This window comes from Kogia breviceps, chromosome 12 (genome assembly GCF_026419965.1).
Source record: "Kogia breviceps isolate mKogBre1 chromosome 12, mKogBre1 haplotype 1, whole genome shotgun sequence".
In the NCBI taxonomy this organism is placed as follows: Eukaryota; Metazoa; Chordata; class Mammalia; order Artiodactyla; family Physeteridae; genus Kogia; species Kogia breviceps.
In genome coordinates, this window is record NC_081321.1 from 93,474,841 (window position 1) to 93,501,972 (window position 27,132).

At 53.1% G+C, this 27,132-nt stretch overlaps 2 protein-coding genes and 1 long non-coding RNA gene across 15 annotated transcripts in view; 2 read left to right on the forward strand and 1 right to left on the reverse strand.

Annotated features, from left to right (window-relative positions):
• Positions 1-25,879, reverse strand: part of PLA2G6 (phospholipase A2 group VI) — a 77,100-nt gene extending 51,221 nt beyond the window's left edge. For 5 of the 9 annotated variants that reach the window (XM_067010203.1, XM_067010205.1, XM_067010198.1 and 2 more), the window contains exons 1-3: positions 24,794-25,877; positions 11,814-12,108; positions 1,549-1,659 (exon numbers count right to left, since the gene is read on the reverse strand). The gene's annotated coding sequence lies outside the window, so the exon portion shown is untranslated. Of the gene's footprint in view, positions 1-1,548; positions 1,660-11,813; positions 12,109-16,670; positions 16,811-24,793 lie in introns of those variants that run through there. The other 4 variants (XM_059080541.2, XM_067010200.1, XM_067010196.1 and 1 more) reach the window with 4 other exon arrangements.
• On the forward strand, positions 8,688-12,793 carry LOC136792302 (uncharacterized). The gene is made up of 3 exons (XR_010835942.1): positions 8,688-8,771; positions 11,901-12,113; positions 12,756-12,793. It is a non-coding gene; the product is annotated as an uncharacterized lncRNA (long non-coding RNA).
• Positions 17,205-27,082, forward strand: MAFF (MAF bZIP transcription factor F). 5 transcript variants are annotated; one of them, XM_067010214.1, is made up of 5 exons: positions 17,279-17,538; positions 18,360-18,510; positions 18,663-18,729; positions 24,644-24,709; positions 25,254-27,082. In XM_067010214.1, the coding sequence occupies exons 4-5, from the start codon at positions 24,674-24,676 to the stop codon at positions 25,704-25,706; spliced, it is 489 nt and encodes a 162-aa protein (XP_066866315.1). In that variant the 5' UTR covers positions 17,279-17,538; positions 18,360-18,510; positions 18,663-18,729; positions 24,644-24,673; the 3' UTR covers positions 25,707-27,082. The 5 variants fall into 5 exon arrangements, with proteins under 5 accessions (XP_058936977.1, XP_066866315.1, XP_066866314.1 ...); XM_067010213.1 differs by lacking the exon at positions 18,663-18,729; XM_059080995.2 differs by lacking the exon at positions 18,360-18,510.
• The last annotated feature ends 50 nt before the right edge of the window (positions 27,083-27,132 follow it).

A 27,132-nucleotide genomic window follows, 5' to 3' on the forward strand; every position in this document is an offset into this window, starting at 1 on the left:
CTCCCTCCGCCCACTAAAACGGTCAGAGGCCTGAAGTCTGAACCTGACTTTCACTACGGCTCGGCTCGTAAAGACAAAAACAAAACCAACAAAGACGTGTTAGGGCATAACAAGCAGGAACCTGCTTTGATTTTGCCGGGTACCTCCAAGATAAGGTTGCCAGATTTAGCAAATAAAAATACGGGATTAAATTTCGATTTCAGCTGAACAATGATTTTTTAGTATAAGCAAAAAATATTTAGTTATGATAAAAAAAGATTATTCCTTGGTTTCTGGCAGCCCTTCCCCAAGCCGATCTCAGGAAATATTTCAGCACTTTTAGTAGAAACTTGGGCAAATAACTTGGTCGCTGTGAACTCCTCATCTGCAAGTGAGCACAGTAATACCTCACGAAGTTGCTATGATGACTAGAGATAAATTAGTCCCCCTGCCTGCACATAGTGGGATCTCAATAAATGACAGTTGTGGGACTTCCCTGGTGGTTGGTCCAGTGGTTAAGACTCAGCGCTCCCTATGCAGGGGGCCTGGGTTGCATCCCTGATCAGGGATCTAGATCTCACATGCCGCAACTAAGAGTTCGCATGCTGCAACTAAAGATCCCGCGTGCTGCAACAAAGACCGGAGACAGCCAAATAAATAAATAAAAATATTTAAAAATAAATGAGAGTTATCATTAGTAATGCTGAGAAAGTGTTAAATAGAAGGGAGGAGGCTGGGTTTTAGTCACAAATCTGCTTCTGACTGAACAGATCATGTCCGCTGTCCAGCCTGCCAGGCTTGGTTGGACACATTTTCTTCCCCCTAATTATTCCCCAACCCTAGATGTAGATAAATTGTCCAAACTGCTCTCTGTTGGCATGGGAAGGGTAGTTTCTGTTTGTTATTCCTATGAATAGAAGAATATTTCTGCCTGTCTGTCCCAAGATATTAATGCCCAGACTGGGGGCAGCCAATGTAACTGGGGCAAGATTTAGTTAAGAATCTAGACAAGTTAATAAAACTAACCACAGTAACTACTATTTGTACAGAGCTTTGCCATTTACAAAGTAACTTGACTTCACATCCATCATCTGGGGATTGTAGTTACTTTTGTTCATATTTTACGGGTGAAGAAACTGTTCCTCTAAACTAAGATTAAAATTTTGTTTGGAGTTTCAGCTTTTTATTTATTTATTTATTTATTTATTTATTATTTTTGTGGTACGCGGGCCTCTCACTGTTGTGGCCTCTCGCATTGCGGAGCACAGGCTCCGGATGCGCAGGCTCAGCGGCCATGGCTCACGGGCCCAGCCGCTCTGCGGCATGTGGAATCTTCCCGGACCGGGGCACGAACCCGCGTCCCCTGCATTGGCAGGCGGACTCTCAGCCATTGCGCCACCAGGGAAGCCCCGGAGTTTCAGCTTTGAGTTGAGAGAATGGGAAGAAGACTCAGAATTCTCAGTGAAGTGTATCTTGCCCTCCGCACCCCCAAACAATTGAAGTTAGGGCGATGGTTATCAGGGAGCTTGCGCAAGGTCGGGTATTCCACTCACTGCTGAGCCATCTGACCTGGGAAACCTCAGAGGTTCAACAGGATGAGTCCCATTCTTCAGCAAATACTCTCCAGTATTCAGGGTGAGTCTACAAGGCAGGCTTGGCAACACAGACACACAACTGAATCTGAAATGCAGAAAAGGCCAAGGAAGAGAGATCAATCTTTAGAAACATTAAAAGATCCATAGAGGAAATTAATAAAAGAGAGTAGAAAGAAAGTAATAAATAGAAGAAAATAATACAATAGACTCAAGGCCTGATGAAGTTGAGTGCCCCTCCCTTGGGTGTTTCTGGTAAAAACTATTAAATGAGTGGGTAAAGCAAGAGATGAAGAATCCGGAGTTAGTAGGTAGCACAGAATGAGCAAGCGGTGGAAAGGGAGGGGGCAAGCGAGCACCGAGGAGGTACTCCTTTCGGTTTCTGCTGCATTTTGCTTTGGAGCAGTTCAAGTCAAGGAGCTTCTCTTGAGGGGCTGTGCTAGACCCTGCAACTACAATTACCCCAGAGCCCAGAGTCGACCCAAGTCCCCTCCTCAAAGAGTTACATGGAAATTAACAAACATGCCCGCGGTGAATTTTACACTTTTACCTTGTTTGAGCCTCAGGACAATCCCGAGAAGTAGTACTATTATCTCCACCTTATAGATGGAGAAACCAAGATTCTGTCAGGGGAAATGATTCACAGGGTCACATGTCAGTGAGAGGCAGAACCAGAATCAAGACCTGTCTTGACTTTCCCTACACTGCAGGAGGACCTACTATGTGTCAGGCAGTGTTCTTGGTGCTGAGGAAACCACAGCGAAGAAAAGAGACAAAATCCTTGCCCTCACGGTGTTCACAGTCTTGTTGGGAGAGACAGATAATAATCAAGACAGAGAGGTCAGATACAGAGTGTGTTGTGCTAAAGACTTTGGGTGAAGTGTCATGATATTACCCTCTTACTTTCAAAAAACCTGGTGTGTTGAATCTGGGGTTGTGTACCTGAGTGCCTTTGTACTCATCCTTCCATTTTCTGTGTGTTTGAACATTTTTATAATTAAAAAGTTGGGAAAAAATACAGTGTGTTAGAAGGTGATAAATGCTATGGGGTAAAAGCAGAGAGGGGAGACTGGGGAGGATTGCAGCTTTGAAAGAGTGGCCCGGGGCTTCCCTGGTGCTCCAGTAAGTAGGACTCTGCGCTCCCAATGCAGGGGGCCCGGGTTCCATCCCTGGTCTGGGAACTAGGTCTTGCATGCACGCCACAGTGAAGAGTCCACATGCCACAACTAAAGATCCCACGTGCTGCAGCAAAGACCCGGCACAGACAAAATAAATTAAAAAAAAAAAAAAAAAAAAGAGTGGTCAGGGAAGGCCTGATTGAGAAGGGAGACTTTTTTTTTTTTAACATCTTTATCGGAGTATAATTGCTTTACAGTGGTGTGTTAGTTTCTGCTTTATAACAAAGTGAGTCAGCTATACCTATACATATATCCCCATATCTCCTCGAGAAGGGAGACATTCAAATAAAAATCTGAGGGAGACGAGGGAGCCAGCCCTGTGATAACCCAGGAAAGTGTTCCAAATGGAGGGAACAGCAAGAGCAAAGGACCTGAGACAGGAGTCTCCTTGGCTTGTTTCAAGAAAAACAAAGAGGCTATTAAGCCTGGGGTAGAGTGAGAGGGAGTGTAGTTGGCAATGAGGCTGAAGGGAAATCAGGGCCTGTAGGACACTGTGGACAGTTTTTAAACTTTAGCTTTCACTCTGAGGGACGCGGGGAGCCACGGGAAGTTTTTGAGCACAGGAGTGACCTGTCAGACTTACATTTTAACAAACCGTGTCTGTTCTGTAGGAATGGACTGTAAGGGCAAGGAAGAGGCTGGGAGAGCAGTGAGGAGGCTCTTGCAGCGACCCAGGTGAGAGACGATGGCGTGACCGCCATCCCACTTAATCATCACAACTGCAGAATCATTACAATCGGGGTTTGTATTATGATCAAATGTGTAAGGTACAGGGCTTCCCTGGTGGCGCAGTGGTTGAGAGTCCGCCTGCCGATGCAGGGGACGCGGGTTCATGTCCCGGTCCGGGAAGATCCCACATGCCGCGGAGCGGCTGGGCCCGTGAGCCATGCCCACTGAGCCTGCGCGTCCGGAGCCTGTGCTCCGCAACGGGAGAGGCCACAACAGTGAGAGGCCCACGTAGCGAAAAAAAAAAAAAAAAATGTGTAAGGTACAGAGGGCTTTGCGAGAAGGCATGGTTGAACTCTGTCTTCTGGGAAGATTTGTGAGATGGCTCTTGAGCAGGGGTGGGCAAACTATCCCACCTGCCACCTGTTCCTAAAATTTTATTGGAACACAGCACCATTCGTTTATGTATGAATATGCTTTCTACAGTGGCGGAGTTGAGTCATCATGACAGAAACTGTATGGCCCACAAAGCCTGAAATATTTCTATTTGGACCTTTACAGAAAAAAAAAAAAAAAAAATTACCAACCCTTGATCTTAAGCTGCGTTTCAAAGGTTGAATGGGAGTTTGCCAGCTGGATTAGGAAAGTAAGAAAGCCAGGTGGAAAGAGCCATATGGGCAAAGGCCAACAGCATGAGATTGCGTGGATTGTTTGGGGAACGGCAAGAGGTCAAGTGTTGCTGGAACCTGGTATGTTAGCAGGTGAATGGGCAGGTGAGCCCCAGGGGCAAGGCATGAAGGGTCACGAGTGCCAGGCTGAGGGTGAGGACCTTGCCCTGCGGGCAATGGGAGGCCCGGAATGGTTACAGGCAGGGAAGTGACTAGAAATAAAAAATCATTCTGCTGCAGGGGAAGAGGTGACTGAAAGGCACAGAGGCCACAAGGCAGCTGTGTAATGATTACAATAATGAGGTGGCTCTGATTTGAGGAGGGGGCCGTGGGGGCTTGTGCCTTCCTCGGGGAGGAAACGAGTGCAGGTGACCTTGAGCTGTGAGGCTGCAGCCACATGTGCTCCCAGCCTAAGGGGGACAGCCAGTCCTGGCCGACAAATGCAGGATTTCCCCACTTGGGGGTCCCTCAGCCCAGCTCAGGGGCTCACAGGACAGACTGTGGGCTGAGGGGAGGCTGGTTCTCAGGGCCAGGGGGCCAGGGAAGCTTGGCCAAGAAGCTGGCCTGAGCCTGGGTCCTGAAGGCTGGGGAGGGTTTGGAGAGGCTGCTGAGCAGACGGCATTTCAGACAAAGATGCAGGCCATGTGCTGGTGATCATGCAGGACGGGGTCCAACGGGGGGTTCGTGACGGTCAGAGCGTGCAAAGCCTTCATCCCTTTCTTCTCTCTCCTGGGCTTCTCATCCTCCCTTAAGCTTCTTCAGTCAGCAATTATGATTTATTCCCCCCTGCACCGTGTGGCATGCGGGATCTTCCCCGACCAGGGATTGAACCCGTGTCCCCTGAGGTGGAAGCGCGGAGTCTTAACCACTGGCCCGCCAGCGAAGTCCTCAGCCAGCAATTATGAAGTGCCTACTACTGTCTGCATGGCTTCACTCCTGGTGGTGTGGGGTCACATGAAAGATATCCATTCCTGTCCTTAAAGTTCACAATTGAATACAAAGTTGCCTCAAATACAGAGATAATTCTTTGTTGTGAAAAAGCACTGGAATAAAGGCAAATCCGGGGCTTCCCTGGTGGCTCAGTGGTTGAGAATCCACCTGCCAGTGCAGGGGACACGGGTTTGAACCCTGGTCCGGGAAGATCCCACGTGCCACGGAGCAACTAAGCCCGTGCGCCACAACTACTGAGCCTGCGCTCTAGAGCCTGCAGGCCACAACTCCTGAAGCCCGTGCACCTAGAGCCCATGCTCGGCAGCGAGAGAGACCACCTCAACGAGAAGCCTGTGCACTGCAATGAAGAGTAGCCCCCACTCACCACAACTAGAGAAAGCCCGCGAGCAGCAACGAAGACCCAACGCAGCCAAAAATAAATAAATAAAATAAGTTAAAAAAAATTTTTTTTAAATGGCAAATCCGGTCTTCCTGAAGAAATCACGAAATGACAGCGGGTGACGTTCCAGACTCTGTCAGGCAGGATAGGCTAGGGAATGCTGCAGTAACGAACAACCCCACAGTCTCATTGGCTTAACAGGAGTTAACATCTTTGCTCACACTGTACATCTGATGTGGGAGGGTGGTGGGTGGGGCGTTCTGTTTATCAAAGTCACTTGGGAGCCCAGGCTGAGGGGGCTCCTGCTCCATACGGGGCTGGGGATGCGGTGAATCAGGCCCTGGGCCTTAAAGCCGCCGCTCAGAAGTGACACGTGAGTCTTCTGCTCACATTTCACTGGCCGAAGCGCATCACATGGCCATACCCAACCTCAAGGGAGCTGGGAAATGCAGTCCTACCAGGTGGCCAGAAGAAGGGGAACCAGGATAGTTGCAAATATCCCAAATAACTACACCGATTGACAAGGCAATGAGGTTCTGTTTTTGTTTGTGATGAAAGAAACCTCCCTGCTTAATCAACTGTAAATCCTATTCCCAGTCAGTCCTCAGCCTAAAGTTTTCTAAAGTGTATATAAATTAATTTAATATGGCAATACCACCATCATTTTAGAGCTTTCTGGAAGAGAGGACTGAGAAAGAGGGACAGGGTTCTATGGGATTCAGAAGAAAGAGACCAGAATGAGTCAGGACTCTCTTGATGATGGGCTTCCCTGGTGGCGCAGCGGTTGAGAGTCCGCCTGCCGATGCAGGGGACACGGGTTCGTGCCCCGGTCCGGGAAGATCCCACGTGCCGCGGAGCGGCTGGGCCCGTGAGCCATGGCCGCTGAGCCTGCGCGTCCGGAGCCTGTGCTCCGCAACGGGAGAGGCCACAACAGTGAGACGCCCGCGTACAGAAAAAAAAAAAAAAGACTCTCTTGATGGTAAGCCACAGAAACCCGACTCAAATTAGCACAGGCCAACAGGCAAAAAGACTGGAAAGTAACCAGAGAATCTCCCAGAATCCAAGAAAGAGGTGACCAGCCAAATGCTGGAGGGACCTCACGGTGAGCCTTTAAAAGGCCCTCCACGGCCTCTGTCTTTCAGCACACCCACCTCACTCTCTGGCTTCTTCTGCCCAGGAGTGAGGAACGTAGCCCCCGCACCACCTACAGCTCTCAGCACTGGAAATGGACTGAGCTTCTCCCTTTAGTTCCTGGAAACGACTCTGACTGAGTCAGCTTGGGCTGTGTGCTCACCCCCGAGCCCATCAGCTCTGGCAGCTCCCGCTCTAGCTGGGCAAGCGCAGAGTTAGCAGGAGAAAAGAGGGTGCTGGGCGCACAGCATCCTACAGAGGCCCTTTCAGCCCTCAAGGAGGTGATTCCAGGATAGAGAAGACCAGCAGAGGCCAAGAGCAGAGAGGGCTTCTGAAGCCTTGGGCGATGACAGGGGCCAGGCACGGTGAGTGAGGTGGCAGGAGAGGAGGTGAGGTCCCAAAGAAAGAACATGGGCAGAGCCCACTGGACAGCCAAGCGTGTTTGAATTTTCCTGGATGATCTACATTCTGTCCTGGTGGTCCTCGTTTATGTCCCAGGGGCTCCCGAAACTGCTGCAAATCACACGTTTGTGAGCAGCCTGAATCGAATAGTCTCTGGGACGCAGTCGTCATCAAGGGTAATGGCAGGGACTCCCTGAGGATCCTGCCACTGGTGGTCAGGCAGGGCACTGCGGACAGCCAGCGAGTGGACACAGCCTCCACTATCAGGGCAGAAGGACCTTCTAGGAAATTAACTATACCCCCTCCCTCCCTCCCTCCCTCCCCCCTCCCTCCCTCCCTCCCCCCTCCCTCCCTCACTCCCCCCCTCCCTCCCCTGCCCAGCCGCCCCACTGCCCCAGCCTAGGACCCGGCCCTGCCCCAGCGGAGCAATGGCTACTCCTCCATTCATCCAGCAAATAGTTACTGTGCCACAACTGCATGACGGCCGGGCTAGGCACTGGGGACACAAAAATGAAAAGATGTAGCCCTAGTCCTTAAAGAACTTGCGGATTAAGAGGAGAAGACAGCCACAAAAACACGGAACACGAACTCGGAGGGAAAAGTGCCATCGTGCAGGGGGCCATCCCTACTGTGAGAGCAGGAGCCTGGGTCCGCCCGAGGGTTATTCGGGAAGCTCGCTGAAGAACGTGACCTGTGCGCTGGGTATTGAAGGACAAGCTGCAGGTGGGGAGGGAGTTTCCGGTCGGGGGGTCTACAGGAGCCAACGCGTGGCGGTGTGGAAGAGCCCAGAGGGAGGGGTGAGAACTGGGCCGTCAGAGGAGGCAGAGGCCAGACCTAGGAGGTCTGTGGAGAGAGTCTCAACTTTGTCCTGAAGGCAGTGGGGAGCCATGGAAGTTTCTGAGCCCAGGCGCGTCCGGGTCCAATTTAGGTTTTAGAAAGCTCTCTCTACTTTCCCCCTGGAGGCTGGATTCGACGGTGCTGGAGGCGGGGAGACCAGGCAGGAGGCCGTTGCCGTGTCCAAGGAGGAGAGATGCTGTGATTTGAACTGAGACCATGGCTGAGCGAAGAGAGCGAGCACGGAGGGAAGCTAAGGAGACCACGGGGACTTGGTGACGGGTTAGCTGTGGCATTGAGGGACAGGGCTGAGGCGAGGAGGGGGGCCTGGTTTCTCTCTCGGGTGATTGATTGGAAGGTGGTGTCACCAACCCATCTGAGAAATGCGTGGGGAGCGGGGGTGCAGGCTGCGAGGGTGGTGCTGAGTGGCGCTGTGGCTGTGCCGGGTTGGACGGAGGGTGCGGGGTGGGGGAGGAGGGGAGGGGGGAATCCACGCGTACTGTGCAGCTGTTTAAGAGGATCTGTCCCCTGAGACACGGAGGCGAGCTGGTGAGAGATTAGGGAGTCATCGGCCTCAGATGCCTCCTGGACCCTTGAGGGGGAATGAGATTCCCCTGGGAGAAGAGACGCGGGCCAAGGCCGAGGCTCTGAGCATCACTGATCACTGAGAGGTCAAGAGGAACCAGAGATGGAGACTGAAAGAGGAGGAGGGATTAGGACGGAACATGGACCACGGATTTAGCAACAGAGAGGTCGCGCGGACCTCAGCAAGACTCCCTTCAGAGGACTGTGGGCGCCGGAGAGAGGCTGGGAGGGGAGGGGGCAGGGAGGGCTCAGAGGCAGTGAGTGGAGATGACTCGAGAGCGTCTGGCCATAAAAGGGAAGAAAAGGCAAAGGTGGGGTGGGTGGAGGAGTGAAATGTAGGGGGGTGGGAGTTACAGATGGCAGCCGCTTGGGGAAATTTCGGGGCTGAGCGGACGGGAGCCGGAGGGTGAGTCTGAGGGTCCAGGAAAGAAGAGAGGGAGGTGGCTTTGGGGCCGGAGGAGGGACAGCTTGTGCGGGGACTGAGAGGGAGGGGATCAACAGTGCGCGCGGAGCTGAGGCCGGGCGGCGCAGGTGGGGGTGAGGATGAGGCCAGCGAGAATGGGGGTTGGAGAAGGGAGGCGGTCATCAGGGACCCCGAGTGCCTGGCTGTGGCTGGAGGATGACTTCGCAGTGGAGTCTTGTTGCTGTGGGTGTCGTGTTCATGGTGGTAGTTTCTCTCTGAAGCCCAGAGCAGCTGGGGGGGCGGGGGCCGGGGCAGAAGGGCAGCAGACAAACGGGGTGCCCGAGGTTATGGCTTTACAGGCTCGGGGTACAGAAAGGACTCAGACTAGGAGTGGCAGGTTTCCAAGTATACTGAAGCTGTCAGAAGGAAAAAGGTTTTAGAGGGGAAATATGATGGAGGAGTGGGAGAAAAAAGGGCATCTGTACAGTTCTAAGTCTCAGGGCCCTGAAGAGACAATTCACAGAGAAGAAACTCAACTGACGAACAAAAGTATGGGAATGTATCCAAGCCTGTTCATATTCAGAGAAATGTAAATTTAAACAAGACAATGTTATTTGCCTAGAAAATTAGCAGAACTTAAAAAATGGGAACAGGGACCTCCACGGTGGGCCAGTGGTTGAGACTCCGTGCTTCCATTGCAGGGGGCATGCGTTCGATCCCCGGCTGGGGAACTAAGATCCCACATGCCATGCGGCGTGGCCATAAAAATAAAAATAAAAATAAAATAGGGAACACCCAAGGCTGGTGAAGTGGCAGTGAAATGGCTCATATTCACACAGAGGTCGTGAGGGCCTTTATTCACTGGGGTGTCCTGAGCAAATGGCATTGCCTCTCCGAGCCTCAGTTTCCTCATCTGCACAGTGGGGACAAGAAAGACACTCATCTCACAGCGTTTTGTGAGATAAAAGGTTCACAAGGGAAGTGTCTCATAAACGGGACAACAGTAGTTACTACGATTGTCTGGATTTGTTCAAACTCATTTTTCTCCCTGCTGGACAATCTCTAGCCCAGACCCAGGACCCTTGCAGACAGCAGCCCAGTGCAGGGATACCCTCTGCCGGCCCCTCCCTAGTTTGCCTTATGATTTAAAAGTAGGAAGGAAGAAGAGGAGGAGGAGGGTACAGGATTCCGCCACGGGAGGAATGGCCCACGTGACAGGGGACATCTCTCTCCAACAAAGTCCATGGGTACGCCTGGCCCTGGGCGGTGGGAGAGAGCATGGCCCTTGAGTCAGACCACCTGAGTTCAAGTCCTCTTCTGGGGACTAGCTGTGTGATATTGGGCAAGTTTCCTCACCTCTCAGAGTCTCAATTTCCTCACCTACAACATCTAACTCTTAAGATGTGGGAAGAGGATTAAGGGCATCAGGCATACCGCAACAGCAGGGTACTGCTTGGACAGTTAGTGAACCCATACATCTGTCAGAACCGCAGCTTGCCTTACTTATTTACTTTTTATTATATAGCATTTGATTTTTAAAAAACTTTACCTTCATAGAATACATTTTCACATTAGAGATTCCCACAGTGGGAAAACAATGTCTTACTACTTATAATTTTATATTTGTGGACAGATTATTTTAGGACCAGTAGAACAAACACACTTGAGGATTAAGTCTCAGTTTAGAATCTGTAACAATCCGAAATATCTATAAAGGGACCTCTTCCCTACATGGAACTTCTCTATATTCAGAAACTCTCCAGGCTCTCTTCCTAGGATTTAGAAATCAGTAATGTGAAATATCAGCATTTCTAATTTTCAAATTTCCCTAGGACACATAACCATTGGTAACTGGTATCAACTGAACAGAGCGGGGATGTTTGCAAAAACTAAACACTGCCTAATTTTCTGCAAAGTCTTTACTTACGAAGTAACAGTCTTTCCCTTTCTCCATCATCCTAGGACAAATATAGATGCTTGATCGGATATTGAGAGTTATAAAGCTGAATTCCCTCTAAGAGTTTGATAAGTTAAAAGGCAAAAGCTCATATATAATGTTTAGTTATACTGTGAGTCTTGTGAGAAGCTGAGAGACACCCCTTAACTCCCCAGCATACAGAACTCAGTCTGACAGCTTTTTGGATACAATTCCTCTCACATCTTAAAGATTACATTCTAAAAATAACCAAGTGGGGACTTCCCTGGTGGTCCAGTGGTTAAGAATCCGCTTTCCAGTGCAGGGGATCCCACATGCCATGGGGCAACTAAGCCCTTGCACCACAACTATTGATCCTGCACGCCACAACTAGAGAGAAGCCCGCGCACTGCAAGGAAAGATCCCATGTGCGCAACTAAGACCCGATGCAGCCAAAAAATTAATTAATTAATTAAATATTTTTAAAAATTTTTAAAAATAACCAGGTGATTAGGAGAAGAGGTTTGTCTCACCAGTGGACTTATCTGTTATTTCCTTGTTATTGTGAGTTGAATGACATGACGGAGCAAAGGCGAGCTGGTCTACAGTCAATTCTCAGGGTATTATGTCTAAAGGGTCAGAGCTTCCACAGCATAGCCACAGCTCTGCAGATGCCCGCATCATGATAGTTGAAATAACAAAGCCCACCCAGCAAAGGTGCAAGCCGAGGGCACCGAAAGGCCTGCCTTGACAGCTTTCTGCCATGCATCCCCTCGAACATACAGCTGGTCCAATGCCCCGGTGACTATGAAGAGGGAGGGCTGCCGCCAGGAAGTAGTGCATCGCAGAGCAAGGATTCAAATAAGCAGCTGGGGGACTTCCCTGGCGGTCCAGTGGATAAGACTCTGCTCTCCCAATGCAGGGGGTCCAGGTTCGATCCCTGGTCCGGGAACCAGATCCCACATACATGCCGCAACTAAGAGCTCGCATGCCGCAACTAAGGAGCCCGCCTGCCGCACCTAAGACCCAGTGCAACCAAATAAATAAATGTTAAAAACAAAACAAACAAACAAAACACAAATAAGCAGCTGGAAGTAGGCCCAGGAGCAAAACCCTGACAATCCTCTCACCAATCCAGTGGAGAGATGCAGCCCTGGAAGCAGAGTGGTGGTTGGGTGGCAGGTGAATGTGCTGTATTCCACACCATCCTGGGGTAGGTCGGTCCTGGAGAAATGCTGAGACCTGAGCCAGTCTGACCACTGGGATTTAGAGGAACAGAGCTCGCCCTCGTCCGGCACTGCAGAGGACACTCAGCCTCCAGAGAGTTCCCACGTCGCTCCTGAAGGCTCAAGGTCATCCCCAAAACATCAGCTTTAAAATGAAGATGATCGTTTCTGCACCACCGTTCCGCCTCACTGGGGAGGGCTATGGTAAGAAGGAAAAGTTGAATTTATAAAGATATTGAAATGTGATAAAAAGTACAGATAATTTTTTTTTTCGGATGACTGGTTTGTTTAGCAGTGGGAGAAAAGATACACTGTAGGAAAAGATATACTATGCAAACAGATTTAGGCATTTAGCACTGTGCCTGGCTCAAAGGAAGCATTTCATAAACGTAATAGGCATAAGTAGAGTCAGAAGTAATAAGCAGTAAGAAGAAACTGATACGGGCCATGCGGTGGGTGGAAGAACTGGGACAAGATAAGGTGCCTGAAGGTGCCGAAAGGGATGGCCCTAATGATCACGCCCACCTAGTAGAGGCCCCTGCAGGAAATGCGGGACCCGGCCCAGCTGATGGAGCTGCCCTGCAGAGCAGGGCAGGGAAGGCCCCAGGGTCCAGGGACAGGCATTCATGGGGGCCTGGAAATCAAATCTCAGGGCAGGAAGGGCCTCCCGAGAACACTCAACGGGGGAACCTTGAAGCCAACCCTGGTCTCCTCCACAGCAGCCCAGCTTCTAGCTGTTTTAGGAGGAGGGACATTCTGCAGGGTCAACTTTCATGTGAAGGAAGTTTACTGTCGTTTGAGATTGTTTAAAAACCACTGCCCTAATTCTACACTCTCACTCTGCAGGTGGAAAACTGAGGCTCGGAGCAAGGAATGCCCCACTCTGGGGTCAGCCAGGGGTGCGATGTGAGCTGCAGATCCTGGCTTGGGTCAAGCCCGGTTACTGAGCTGCTACTATTGGGCAAGGTGCCTACTGTGTGCCAGGGTCCCACAGGGACCCGCTGGGGTGCTGTTCGGTGTTTTGGACCCTCGAGCAGGTGAACAGGGACTAGCTGGGCCGGTTCGAGGTCTGCTGGACTGTGCTGGCAGAGGGTGGCTCTATCCCTAGAAACTGGCAACGAGGCCACTCCCTGTTGACGGGAGGTTGGGTCTCTGGGCAGGGTGAGGTCTCCACTGGCTTCGAGTCACTCACCTGGGGAAGACGCAGGTTCTCAGAGGGAGTGTCCTAGGGGACTCCAGAGGACTCATCTCTCTCTAACCCAATATTTATTGATCTCATTCCATACTAGGCACTGTGCCCAATGCTTCTAAGTGTGAACCCAAGAAATTGTTTCACAATCTATGAAGCAGGAGCTATTAGTAAACCCAGTTTACAAAGGAGGCAGGGAGAGGTTAAGTCACTCAGCTGGTGGTGGGTGAAGCTGGGATTTGAGTCCACAGGCTAACTGGAGAGCCCCTACTTAATTTTTCTTTTTTTTTTTTTTGGCCGGGCCGAGTGGCTTGCAGGATCTTAGTTCCCCCACCAGGGATTGAACTCAGGCCCTCAGTAGTGAAACCTTGGAGTTCTAACCACTGAACCGCCAGGGAATTCCTGAGAGCCCCTGCCTTAAGCTAACAAACAGGGACTTCCCTGGTGGTCCAGTCGTTAGGACTCCACACTTCCACTGCAGGTGGCACAGGTTCGATAGGGAAACTAAGATCCCACATGCCGCGTGGCACGGCCAAAAAAAGAAAAAAAACGAACCAACCAAACAAAAACCTACTTCTTGGGCTTCCCTGGTGGCGCAGTGGTTGAGAGTCCGCCTGCCGATGCGGGGGACGCGGGTTTGTGCCCCGGTCCGGGAGGATCCCACGTGCCGCGGAGCGGCTGGGCCCGTGAGCCGTGGCCGCTGAGCATGCGCGTCCGGAGCCTGTGCTCCGCAACGGGAGAGGCCACAACAGTGAGAGGCCCGCGTACCGCAAAAACAAAACAAAACAAATCTACTTCTTTCTTAAGCAAAAAATTGCAGGAATGATAGAGAATTTCTATATGCGCTTCACCCAGAGTCCCCAATTGTAAATATTTTACCACATTTTCTCCATAATCCACTCTCTCTCAATCTCGTTTTGAACCATTTGAGAGCAAATTGCAGATAGATGCCCCTTTCCTCTAAGCACTTCAGTGTGTGTTTCCTAAAATCAAGGACATTCTCTTCCATGACCATAGGACAATGATGAAAATCAGGAAATTAACATTGATATGATACTATTATCTAGGCTTCAGACCTTATTCAGATTTTACCATTATCTTAATGACGTCCTTCACGACAAAAGAAAATTCTGGATCACACGTCGCATTCAATCATCTCCTTTGGCTCCTTTAATCTGGAACAGTTCCCCTTTCTTTATCTTTCATGATCCTGTCATTTTTTCTAAGCATACAGTTCCAGTTATTTTATAGAACTTCTCTCAATTTAGCTTTGTCTGATGTTTCCTCACGAGGAGAGTGATTATATGAATTTTTGGCAGGAACACCACAGAAGTGATGCTGTCTCCTTCTCCATGAATCATTTAGGAGCTACACATGTCCATTTGTCCCATTCCTGGTGATATTAACTCTGGTCACTTAGTGAAGATGGTACCTGCCAGGTTTCTCCACTCTAAAGTTATGATCATTCTATCTGTAATTAACAATTGTCCATGGAGAAATACTTTGGACCCATGTAATATCATGTTCCTCATCAAATTTTTGTGTCCACTGGTAATTCTTTGAGGAATCTATTGTTACTTTGTGGTCTTAATTGTCATTTTCTAATTCTGTCCTTCTTTTTACTTGAAGGAGGAGTTTTCTCATTTATTTATTCATATCCGTTTGGATTCTTCTCTTATTCAGTAGGTTATAATCCATGGTTACTGTTACTTCTTTTGATGTTCAAATTGTCCCAGATTGGCCATTAGGAACCCCCTTCAAGCCAGAGAGCTCCCACTTTTAAATATGACATTGCACCATGTCCCTTGACCTTGACCAGAAAGGGAGACACATCCGTGGGGAGCAGTCCCTGCTGGGTGGATACTGAAGCGCTGACCCCCTAATGCAGGCAGGCAGGGGATGGGAGAGGGTTTAGGCAGCCTGGTGTCCAGGGGTGTTGTGCAGACCCACTGGGGATTCATTCACTCGTTGAGCACCTACTGTGGCCTCAGCTTTTGAAAAGCTCATTGAAAACGGAGGGTAAAGAAAACAATCGCAATTGTGCAGTTTCTAAAACTGAGAACTTTTTACCGCAAGAGGTAACATGAGTGGCTCTCCTTGATACGTAAATATAAGGTAAGGGGAATTGTTTGAGCGCCAGACATAACTGCTGCAATATTTGGTCATTTGGGAAGCTAGTGGGCCAATCTGCATATGAAACCCAAGGCCTTTGGGAGGTAAGGGATAGATGTCACAATCCCAGGTGGACAAAGGCCCAGAGGCAAGGAAGCATAGCAAGGGCTCTGAAATCAAATTACACTACATCAAAGGAAGAGGGAGCCTTGCTGGTGACCAGGGCTCCACACACAGACCTCCTAGTTGGGGAGGTCCTATGCCCTACTCAGTAAGATAAGGTAGGTGCTGTGATGTCAGTTTCAAAAAAAAAAAAAAAAAAAAGACATGGCTGGCACTTCAGGCAATGGAAACACCATGAGCAAAGAAAAGAAGGAACTGGGACACCCTCCCGTTCTGCCCCCAAAGCCGCCTCTTGGGTGGAGCTCCAGGCCCTGAATACATCCCCACATTTATGCTGGGCCCCACCCAGTTGGGCAGAGCCCCAAACGTCTGGATCAGGAATTAGTTAGGTCTGGATTCAAACTCCAGTTCTTCCTGGCTGGGTGACTTTGGAAAGTCATTTTACCTCTCTGAGCCTTCACTCATTTATTTCCTCAACATGTGTTTATTGAGGGCTTACTATGTACAGAGCACTGATTTAGGTACAGGACGTGAAGTGGTCAGCAAGATAGACAAGGTTCTACCTTCATGAAACTTACATTCTGGTTGAAGACAGACCCTGAATAATAAGGAAATACATAAGCAAGATAATACCCTATGGGAATATTAAGGTAGTATAAAAACAAATTTCAGAGGTGGGGGCTCCTTTAGCCAGGGCTGTCAGGAAAGACCTCTCTGAGGCAGGGACATCTGAGCTGACCTGAAAGATGAGAAAGAGCCAGGCAGTGAACAGAAGAGGAAACAGCAAGTGCAAAGGACCTGTGGCAGGAATGAGCTTGGTGTGTTTGAGGAACAGTAAGAAGGGCAGTGTGGCTGAAGAGTAGTTGTGAGGGTCTGCCAGATGGCTTAGGGCCCTGTACGCCAAAGAGAGGAGTACAGTTTATATTCTAAATGCAAAGGGAAACCTTTGAGGGCGTTAAGCCAGAGGGTGGGAGAGTGTGAAACAATCTGATCTTTGTTTCGAGAAGAACATTGGTGTGCGAAGAAAGCCTTTACGGGCAAAGTGAGGAAGTTATCAGGAGCCCTCGGCCATTGTCCAGGTGAGTTGATGGTCCCTGGATCAGGTGGTAGGACTGGGGGTGGCCAGAAGTGGTCAGATGCAGGGTAGTGTTGGAGGTGGAGCCAGCCTGACTCATGAAGTGAAGAGGAAGGAGAAAGGGATGGAGCAAGGCTCCTAGGTCTGGACTTGAACAGCTGATGTGGGAGAGACTGGAGGGGTGTGGGTTGCTGAGGTAGGGTTGATGCTCAGGAGTTGGATTTTGGCCGTGCAGGGTATGCAGGCCCCATCTGGTACTCACGTGGAGGCTTTGAGTGGGCAGTTGGATACAGTCTGAAACTCAGAGAAGCTGTTCGCTCTGGAAATACAAATTTGGAGCTCCTGAGCCTATAGATGGCATTTAAAACCACGAGACTAGATGAGATCATCAAGGCAGAGGGTGTAGGTCGACAGGAGGAAGCCCAGAACTGTCGACTGTAAAATGAGACAGATGAGGGCTTCCCTGGTGGCGCAGTGGTTGAGGGTCCGCCTTCCGATGCAGGGGACACGGGTTCGTGCCCCGGTCCGTAGGGATCCCACATGCCGCGGGGCGGCTGGGCCTGTGAGCCATGGCCGCTGGGCCTGCGCGTCCGGAGCCTGTGCTCCGCAGCAGGAGAGGCCACAGCAGTGAGAGGCCCGCGTACCGCAAAAAAAAAAAAAAAAAAAAAAAAAAGACAAATGACACCTTCATCCGAGCAGCTCTAGTGAGGTGTCACGTGAACGCCCCTAGTCGCGTTCTAACTGGGATTGAAAATCCAGGGGGCGGGGCCTGGGTGTGGGCGGGGTCTTCCGGGGCGGAGTTGGCAGGGGCGGGGCTGAGGAGCTGGGAGGACGCTCCGGGGCCGGGGGGCGGCAGGGGAGGTGACGTCACCGCATGACTGAGTTTTTATGAATGAAAGGAATCCTGTGAGTGAGTAATTCCGGGAAGCTCGCCTTACAACTCTGCGCGGCCCCCTGCGCTTCCCGCCCCACAACAAAACTCGGTGCGTCGCTCCCGGGAGCCGGGCTCGGAGCGACCCGCGGTCGGGACCGGAGGGGAGACTGACCAAGGCGCGGGCGGGGACAGCAGCTCGGAAGGCAGCGGGACCCGCGAGTGCCAGGGACGCCAGGCGAAGCAGGCCGAGAGGCGGGTGAGGGTCGCTGGTCTGGACCGGGACGGGCGCGCGGGACCCGGAGGCGGCAGGGTCTCCGCACCCCGGGAACGTGCCTGGGGCAGGGCGCCGGGGCTCACTCAGTCGGTGCTCCTGTGGATCCCTCGGCGGGACGGCTGGCTTGGGGAGTTGGGGTGGGGGGAAGGGCAGAGGTCCGGTGGGGCCGAGACGCGGCCGAAGCAAGCTCGGCGGGGTGCGGGGGTTATGGGCCCCATTTTGGGAGCGCGGGCCGAGAGGCGGCGAAGCCGGGCAGGAAGGGACGGCGCGGGCTGGCGAGCGTCAGCGTCCGCCCAGGCGGGGCCGGGAGCGGTGTGTGAAAGTACGTGACTCGGTGAGAACAGTCCCTGGACCGGTGCCCGCGGGCCGTGCGTGCGCGGTTTGTTTACGTCCGAGGGCGGGCGTGCGTGTGTGTTCCCTGGCCACCTTCCTGGGTATGCAGTCAGGTGCTTGCTTGCGCCGTGTACCTTGGGGAGTGTGTGTGTGTGTGTGTGTGTGTGTGTGTGTGTGTGTGTGTGTGTGTGTGTGAGAGAGAGAGAGAGAGAGAGAGAGAGAGAGAGAGAGAGAGAGAGAGAGACTGTGTGTGTGTGTGTGTGTGTGTGTGTGTGTGTGTGTGTGTGTGTGTGTGTCCGCGCGCTCCCAGGAGGATAAGGACCCTGGCGCCTGTGTACCAGCGGAGCGTACCTCGGAGAGAGAGTGACCACAGGAATAAACACGGAATAGGGACGCAGCTAGAGAAGCGGCCCAGTCCATAGTCACAGGGGGTCCGGGAATTCTCTCCCGGGTTGTCTCCTCTCCACCAGCCGGCGGCGTTCAAGCCCTTGCTCTCCCCGGAGTTTCCCAGGACCGCAGCCATGTGACCCGCGGTGTTTGTCCCCCGCCCAGAGCCGGCGCCTTCAGCCACAGGGTGGGGCGAAATATCAAAGATCCCACCGGACTCGTCTGCGCGACGAGGTGAGGGGGCCACCCCTGGCCCCAGCACCCTAGTGGGTCTGCTACTACTACCTACTTTGTGTAGTAGGCTGGGGTCCAGGTCCTTGTCCCCAGGTTTTCTGGCTAGTTGGGGGAAGACAGACTGTCCCCTCAGGACTCTCCTTCATCCCCAGGGTTGCCCAACCCTTCAGTCTCAGCAGAAACAGGAAGGGCCAGAAAAACCCACGGCAAAAGTCGGAGGTAGGAAGGGATACGACGCTTCCTCTGGGTGGTCTGGGTTCTAGAGGTTGTACCTGCTGGGTCAGGGAGGGTGAGAACCCAAGGTTGGGGTGGAGCTGGTTTCTGCCCTCCTGGTGGTTTCAGTTCACAGGTGGGACTAGTCCGACAGACCTATGAATGACTGGACCTGAGGAGATAGTTGAGGGCCTGGGCCAGGCATGGAAAACAAGCAGTGGGACTGCTGGCCTTGGTGCATGAGGGGTTAATGCGAGAGGGGTGGGGCCCCCAACCTCGCCCCGCCCCCTCCCCATCAGCCCCCTGCTGAGGGAGGCTGAGGTGTGGGCTGGGGGTTAGGGATTCCTTGGTCCTATTCTGCCCTCCCTGTCCTCCCACCCACAAGGCTACAGAATCATGGGGGTTGGGAGGAGGGCATTGAGCTTGATTAGATTGCCTTTTTTAAAAAAATAAATTTACTTTATTTATTTATTTTTGGCTGTGATTGGGTCTTCGTTGCTGCATGTGGGCTTTCTCTAGTTGCAGCTTGGGGGGGGGTGCTGCTCTTCGTTGCCATGCGCGGGCTTCTCATTGCAGTGGCTTCTCTTGTTGCAGAGCACAGGCTCAAGGCGCCATGGGCTCAGTAGTTGTGGCTCGCAGGCTCAGTGGTTGTGCTGCGCGGGCTTAGTTGCTCCGAGGCATGTAGGATCTTCCCGGACCAGGGATCAAACCCATGTCCCTGAATTGGCATGTGGATTCTTAACCACTGAGCCACCAGGGAAGTCCGATCAGATAAACTTTTAACTTTGAATCTTTGAGCAGCTACCACAGCTGGGAACTTCCGTGTCCCCATCTGCAACAGGAACTAGGTAACATCCAAGGTGGTAGGATGGGAGTAGAATGGGGGAGGTATGGCAGCCTGCACACACAGCCTAATTTCCAGGGGAACTGTGGGAGAGAAAGCAGAGCCGACCACCCCAGGCTGAGGCCAAGGGTGTCCAGAAATATGTGGGGTCCAAGTAAGGGAGGCGGCCACCAGGAGCACAGGAATCAAGCAGGCCCATCCTCAAAGCTGGGCAAGAAACATCCCTGGGTAGGGCTAGGGACCAGGGGTTGGGGGGGTGCGGGCAAGAGGGAGTGGCTGGTTGACTCAGTCATAGATGGAAAGCTAGTACTGAGAGGTTTAACCTCCCATGGAACCAGCCCTGGGCCTTCAGTAGGGCCCAGGACCCAATGTCAGCTCCCTTGGCCTCTGTGCCTCCCTCAGTCCTAACACTTTTAGCCTGCATTGCCATGGAGCCCATCAAGGCCTAGATGCTGGGGATAACGTGGTGAACAAATCAGATCCAAAGCCTGCCCTCTGGGAGCTTACAGTCAAGGAAGGGAGACAAAGTTGAAGGAAGAGCCACTAACCTAAATGCAAAACCACAGCTGAGATGGGTGGTATGAGGGGGAAGTCACTGTGGTTAGTAAGTATATAACAGAGCTCTGACTTAGCCAGGGCAATCAAGGAGGGCTTCCATGAGGAGGTGACCAGTCAGCCAGGTTGTCAGATCAAGTGATGATCATCTATGAATGCCTTGAGGGCAGGGGCTTTGATTCAACTTTGGGTCTAAGGAAGCCCAGCACTGAGCCTGGCACCTACAGGTTAGGTGCTTCTCGGGTGTTTGCTGATTGAATGAATGAATGAGCACTGGGTCAGTATTCTGGTAGAACTCCACAACACCTAGAGAAAAAGGCCTGGGGACCCCAGGGAAGCAAGAAGCCTGGGCATGGGCTGTAGGATTCTTGAAGCAGTTTCCCCAAAGCGAGCAGATACTTCAGGGTCCAGGTGACATCCTACCCCCACCCCCACCCCCCACACACCCCGTGTGACCCTCTGGGAAAAGTGCAGAGATGGTAGAGTTTACTGGGTGCTCATTCATTTGTTGTCAGCCTGAGGATCCTGGGAGAGAGTGGGGAGAGAACATAGTGGAGGCCCAAAGGGCTGGAAGGGAGGCTGGCATCCTAGGGTTTTGAAATGGGCCGAACATGATCAGGTTTATAGGTTTGTGTCAGTAATGGTCCCTCTGACAGCTCTTGGGGGAGGATAGATGGTGGGGTCAGAGGTGGAGGCAGGCACGACTAGAGGCCAGTGAGGAGGTGGCTTTGGTCATGGTTCAGCTGAAAGAGGAAGTGGTCCCAGGCTATGCAAGTGGAGCAGAAGGAGGGTTGAGGCTGATAGTCTCTGAGTTTGTGTTCTCATGCCCCTGCCCCCAGGAAGCCTTCCCTGATTTCCTTTCCCTTCCTCCAGGGCCTCTACTCTGCTAGTGGTCTCGGAGGTCCGTTCTGGGCCAGAATCTGACACCCTGAACTCTGAGACTGTCAGTGCTAGGAGGTACCTTAGGCTTGGTGGTTTGGCGTGTTGGGCCCAGAGAGAGGGAGTGGCGTACCTGAAGTCACACAGCGAGTGTGAGCAGGTGGTAGAACCTGAGCTGGACCCCCAGGCTCCTACTTCCCAGCTGGGTTCTCCCAGCTTTGCTCCCCTTCCAGCAGGGAGGAGGCTCCACCAGTGCTGGCTGCCAAGGCCCAGGAAAACACATTTTTTCCCTCTGTCCTCACAGAGGAAGCAAAATGGCTCAGCAGTCAGCGAGGAGCCCATGCCAGCGGGTGGGCCGTCTACTAGGGGGCCGGGGATGTGGCTGCTGACTGGGCAGGGCAGCTGTCAATCCCCCAGGAGTAAGTTCATTCTCCAGGCCTCCAAGGGAATGTTAGAAACCTGAAGACCCCGGAGGTCAGCTCTCCCGGCCCCAAGAAGAAAAAGGGAAGAAGCAGGGCTGGGCGCGTGGGTGAGCTGGGGGTCGGGACTCCTGGGTTCCAGCCCACCACTGCCACCTGACAGCCGCCCGGTTGCTTCAGTTACAGAACAAGGAGGTTGGATCAGCTGCTGTCTCAGGTCCCAGGTCTACCAGACTGGCCGAGGCAGCCTGGTGGAGGACCCTGGCCCCTTGGCTGACAGCCCAGCAGCCCCTGGCCTGAAGTTGGAGGCTGAAAGCCTGAGGTTATCAGAAAGGTCCCCCTTCTTGTGACTTTCCCTCTGGGATTGCCTGACTTTGCTGAGCTAGGACATTCCTGCGCAAACACAGGTGCCTCAGCGGACATCCAGCATGTGCTTGAGGCTGCTGAGGCTAGGACAGGAGGAGAAAGATGAAAGGAGGGAAGAGCAGGTTCAAAGCTTCCCTGAGGCCCCAAAGTACTTAGAATCACCGCCAGCAGAGGGGATGGGGCCTTCAGCCATTAGACAGAAGAGGGGATGGCCAACAGTTTCCTCTTGGGCCTAATCTGCAGGGCTGTGTTGACGAGGATTCCGAGGTTGTGTCCAAGCTCAGTGGAAAACAGTGCTATGCTGAGAAAGATTCAGGGGCTGTGTCCAGCCTCAGTGGGAGAAAGTGCTGTGATTGATTACTGATGTCTGTGTTAGGAGTGGAGGGAGGGGTGATGGTGAGACAAACCAACCATCTGCCACTTCTGATCTTGTCTAAGCCTCTTGTATTTTACACGCTAATACTATGAATGATTGTCTCCACTTTTATAAGTGAGGAAGCCAAGGTCCAGAGAGGAAAAAATGACTTATCCAAGGGGACATGCCTCCCAAGTTCTGCATCAGCCATAGCACCCAGCAGGCTCTTAGTTAACCTATGTCAGGAGAGGCTTCCCCGCTCCCATTAGGCTCTCCGTGTAGCCCAGACTTGCCTGGGTGTCCCCTAACACCCCAGCTCCCTGAACAGCTGGCCAGGGGGCCTGGATATCTGTATGTCATTTGCATATCCCTAGCAGACCCAATACAAATCCTGGCACATCAGAGCTGGGCAGCCTCGGAGCCTGGCAAGTCCTCCACTTCACAGGGGTGGGGAAAGAGGGCCCAGAGAGTGTGCCCAGTAAGGGCCACACTGGGAGGAGACACATGGCTCAGTGTGGCCTCGGTCCCAGGATCCACCCCCTGTTAGCTGTGTGACCCTGGACCGCTCTGTTGACATCTCTGGCCTCACAGGGTTGTTGGGAGAACTGGGGTGATGATGGTGTGAAAGGGATCGGGATTCAGTCCTGGGGCTTTTACAGGTGTTCAGAATTCCTCCTGATTTGGGGGGAGGCAGCCATTCACCTGCTGTGTGACTTCAGGCAAGAGATGCCCCTCTCTTGTCTCCACCTCCCCTTGGGTGAAGTGAGGAGGCAGGGGCCAGGCGGTCTCTCAGGACCTTTCCTGTGTGACTCTGGCCAGCCAGGAGCTGCCAAATCAAAGCGAGGTCCCAGGAATTGCTACAGGCCCAACCCCTCCTGGACAGACTCAGCAATTCTAATAACCACCCACGTGCTCACTGACCTCTCCGGTTTGTACCACTTAGTTCCACCAAAACCCTGTGAGGCAGGAATTGTTTGCATCCTACAGATGGGAAAGTGGAGACCCAGATAGGTGGAGTGGCTTGCCCGCGGTCACACAGCCTGGAGAAAAGAGAGATGGGACTCAAACCCAGGCTTTATCCTTAATCCCGTGTTCCTCTCCTTGTTTCCCATACCCCACCTGGGAGCCATTCATGAGGATAGAATCCCTCCTGCTCCCTTCCCATCCTCCTGGTGTCTGTGTACCATCCCTGCCATGCAGAAGCCACGAGGCAGATGGAAAGGAGGAAGAATGGGAGGTAGGGCCGGGAGGTTTGTCTCTCGATGGTGTTCAGCGGGGCTTGGGCTTGGTACTCGGTTCAGACTCTGACAAGCTGGGTGATGGACAGTGTCAGAGACGCATCCACACTTCACCGGTGCCTGCTCCCTGCCAGCCCCTGTGCTGGCAGCCTCAGCACCCGAAGCTGCCTGGGCCTGGTTCTTGCCTGTGGAGCTCCCTGTCTGGTAGGGAGTCAAGGAAACAGACCATTACAACGTAGGGGAGAACTGCTGGGGTGGGCGGTGTTGAACAAGTCCTAGGAGCCTGGGAGGGCTTCCTGGAGGAGATGTCTACGTTCAGGGCAGAAGGCTGAATAGTAGGAGTCTGCCAGATAAAGTGGGGGTGGGGGGAGAAATGTCACAAGGTTTGGGGTGGCCCAAAGGCAAGAAAGCATAGGGTGAGAGGAAGTGAAAGCAATTCTGGGACTTCCCTAGTGGCGCAGTGGTTAAGACTCCATGCTCCCAATGCAAGGGGCCCAGGGTTCGATCATGGAACTAGATCCTACATGCATGCCACAACTAAGGAGCCCACGTGCCGCAACTAAGGAGCCTGCCTGCCACAACTAAGACCCAGCACAACCAAATGAATAAATTAAATAAATAAATATTTTTAAAAATAAAAGAAATTCCTTGTGGCTGGAGTGCAGAATGGAGGCGGACAGTAGTGGGAAATGAGTCTGGGGTGCCTGTGGGTTAGTAAATGGGGTTATGTGATATGGCACAAGGAATGGTTTAGCTGGATAGTTAGACTTCTTTGAACAGGTGGCACTGAGCAAAGACCTAAATGATGAAGAGTCTATGGGGAGATAACAGGGAAGAGAACAGTAAAGAGAACAGCAGGGCTTCCCTGGTGGCGCAGTGGTTGAGAGTCCGCCTGCCGATGCAGGGGACACGGGTTCGTGCCCCGGTCCGGGAAGATTCCACGTGCCGCGGAGCGGCTGGGCCCGTGAGCCATGGCCGCTGAGCCTGCGCATCCGGAGCCTGTGCTCCGCAACGGGAGAGGCCACAACAGTGAGAGGCCCGCCTAGCACCAAAAAAAAAAAAAAAAAGAGAGAGAACAGCAAAGGCCCTGAGACTGGAATGAACCACTCAGTAAGGCCACTGTGGCTGGCTGGACCACTGGGGCAGAGGAAAGTGTTATGAGATGAGTTCTAAGACAGCAGGGGCCTTGGATGCCAAGGTAGTGTGTTTGGGTTTTATTCCAAGTGGGGAAAAAAAACTGACCTTGGCCTCCTGTCTCCCCTAGGTCTCAGCCCAGAGGGCACTTTCTGCAAACATGTCTGTGGATCCCTTATCCAGCAAAGCCCTGAAGGTGAGAAGGCAGCCCTTATTGTCTCTGGTCCTCCCCTCCCTCCCTGCCCCCGCTGAGCTCCCATCCCAACTTCCCCTTCAGTACCTGGAATCCCCAAGAGTGGCTCTGCAGGCATCAGGCATTCATGAAGCCACTGAAAGGGCTGTGTGCCCCGAGGCAGGTCACTTCCCTCTCTGGACCTGCTCCCCCATCGGAACAACGTCCCCTGGGCTGTAGGACTTCAAAGGTGCTTTCCTGAGTTTCTCCGGCTGAGTCCAGGCCCGGTCGCTGGGTTAGAATGCGGGCTGAGCTCTCGGGTGCCTCCTTTTGTGTTCAGATCCCGGTTTGGCCCGGTTTCCCCTTTCGGGATTACTGCTCCCCTTCCGAGTCTTGGAGCGAGTCCAGCCACCACCTCAGTGGCCGTGGCGGTGAAGGGGGAACACTAGCGGGGGAGGGGGAGCCGTCCCCAGCACCTGCTGCGCGCCAGGTCCAGAGCTCTGGGCCCACAGGTCGCAGTGCGACCCTGGGCCTCAGTTTCCCCATGCGCCCGACCTGCTGCCCGCAGATCAAGCGCGAGCTGAGCGAGAACACGCCGCACCTGTCCGACGAGGCGCTGATGGGGCTGTCGGTGCGCGAGCTGAACCGGCACCTGCGCGGGCTCTCAGCCGAGGAGGTGACGCGGCTCAAGCAGCGGCGCCGCACACTCAAGAACCGCGGCTACGCAGCCAGCTGCCGCGTGAAGCGCGTATGCCAGAAAGAGGAGCTGCAGAAGCAGAAGTCGGAGCTGGAGCGCGAGGTGGACAAGCTGGCGCGCGAGAACGCCGCCATGCGCTTGGAGCTCGACGCGCTGCGCGGCAAGTGCGAGGCGCTGCAGGGCTTCGCCCGCTCCGTGGCCGCCGCCCGCGGGCCCGCCGCGCTGGTGGCTCCGGCTAGTGTCATCACCATCGTCAAGTCCGCCCCGAGCCCCGGCCCCGCCCCCGGCTCGGGCCCCGCCCCCGGCCCCGCCGCCTGCTCCTAGTGGCCGCCGAGCGCCGCTCGCTCCGCCCACGTCCATTCTCCAAACCACAGACCCCTCTGACCCCAGCTGCCTTCCCTAAGTGCCTAAGCGCCGCAGTCTCTGTCTCCAAGTGCCATTTCTCTGCAGCCACCAGCCCCCGTGGGGAACACACACGTTCCCTCCCCAGAGCCTGTCTTCCTCCTGCGGCCCCTGAAACTGGGACCTGATGTCCCTGGGGAGGGGCAACGGTGATGAGATAGGATGTAGGTGGGGTCGGGGTCTGGGGTTTCCTCTGGTAGAAAATTCAGCCTTCTTAGTTTGAGGAGGGGATACAGAGCGGATTAGAGAAGGGCCATCGAGGGGAAGACGGCCACCCCTCATTTTGTAACTGCTCAGCTTGTGCCATCAGCCCCTCCCCACCCGCCAGGGAGACAGGACTAGGCTTGGCCCGGTATGGGTCTTGTGGGGCTGTCTAGCTGGGAGGCTGATGCTCCCGCCTCCGCCTTGCACCCGGATGCCTGGCCTTCCAAAGCTGGAAGACTCATTAGAAATCACTTAGTGAAGCCCACTTAACAGATGAGAAAACAGGCCTCTATCGGACGTGCCCAAGGCCACATACGCTTAGTGGTTGAGCTGGAGCCCTGTCTTCCCACTGCTGCCCTGAGACTCCAGCCATGGTTGTCAGAGGGACAGTGGCCAGGGCCTGAACAGGTGGTGAAAGGGCCTCCGTAGCCTGGGAGATGGCTCTCTGTGAGTCAGGTGAAGAGAAGTAGAGGGAGGGAGAAGGTGATGCAGATGGAAGAGAGAGGGAAGGAGCTGGCCAGGCTCAACCCTGGGCTCTCCCTGCAGCCAGGGAGCTGGCCAGCCAAAGAGAAAGGGGACCGAGGAGGTGACCACTGTGGCGGTGGGGAGATGAGAAGACAGAGCCTATGGTTCTGCAGCCTGGGATAGGGGTCCTTAAAGGGAAGGGTCCCAGCTGTCCACCCTGTGGGATGGGGGCTGACCACTGCCATTGATCGCATTCTCCTGGGAAGCCCGGCCGGAGCCTTTCTCCGCGCCCCACCCCCCGCCCAACTATACAGCTGCTCCTCCCTGCTGTTTATTTATTGCACGAATCTAAGTTATTCTCCCCAGCCAGAGCCCGGCGCCCACTGCCTGGGAAAAGTGGTGTGTGGCCCTGAGCTGGACTTTATATTTTATATCTGCAAATAAATCACATTTTATCTTATATTTAGGAGAAGCCGGATGGCAAAAACAACCAAAAAATGTTTTTTAAAAACAATTGCCCGGCCCCTGGAATTTATTTATTTTTCTGACTTACAGTAAGCAAGTTATCTGCCTTCTGTATTTTGTAGACTTTCTGAATAAAGTCAAGTTCTCTTTTTCCACAGTTAGAAGTGTATGTCCTGGTCTATGTTTTTTTTTTGGCGGGGGGGGTTCTGAATGA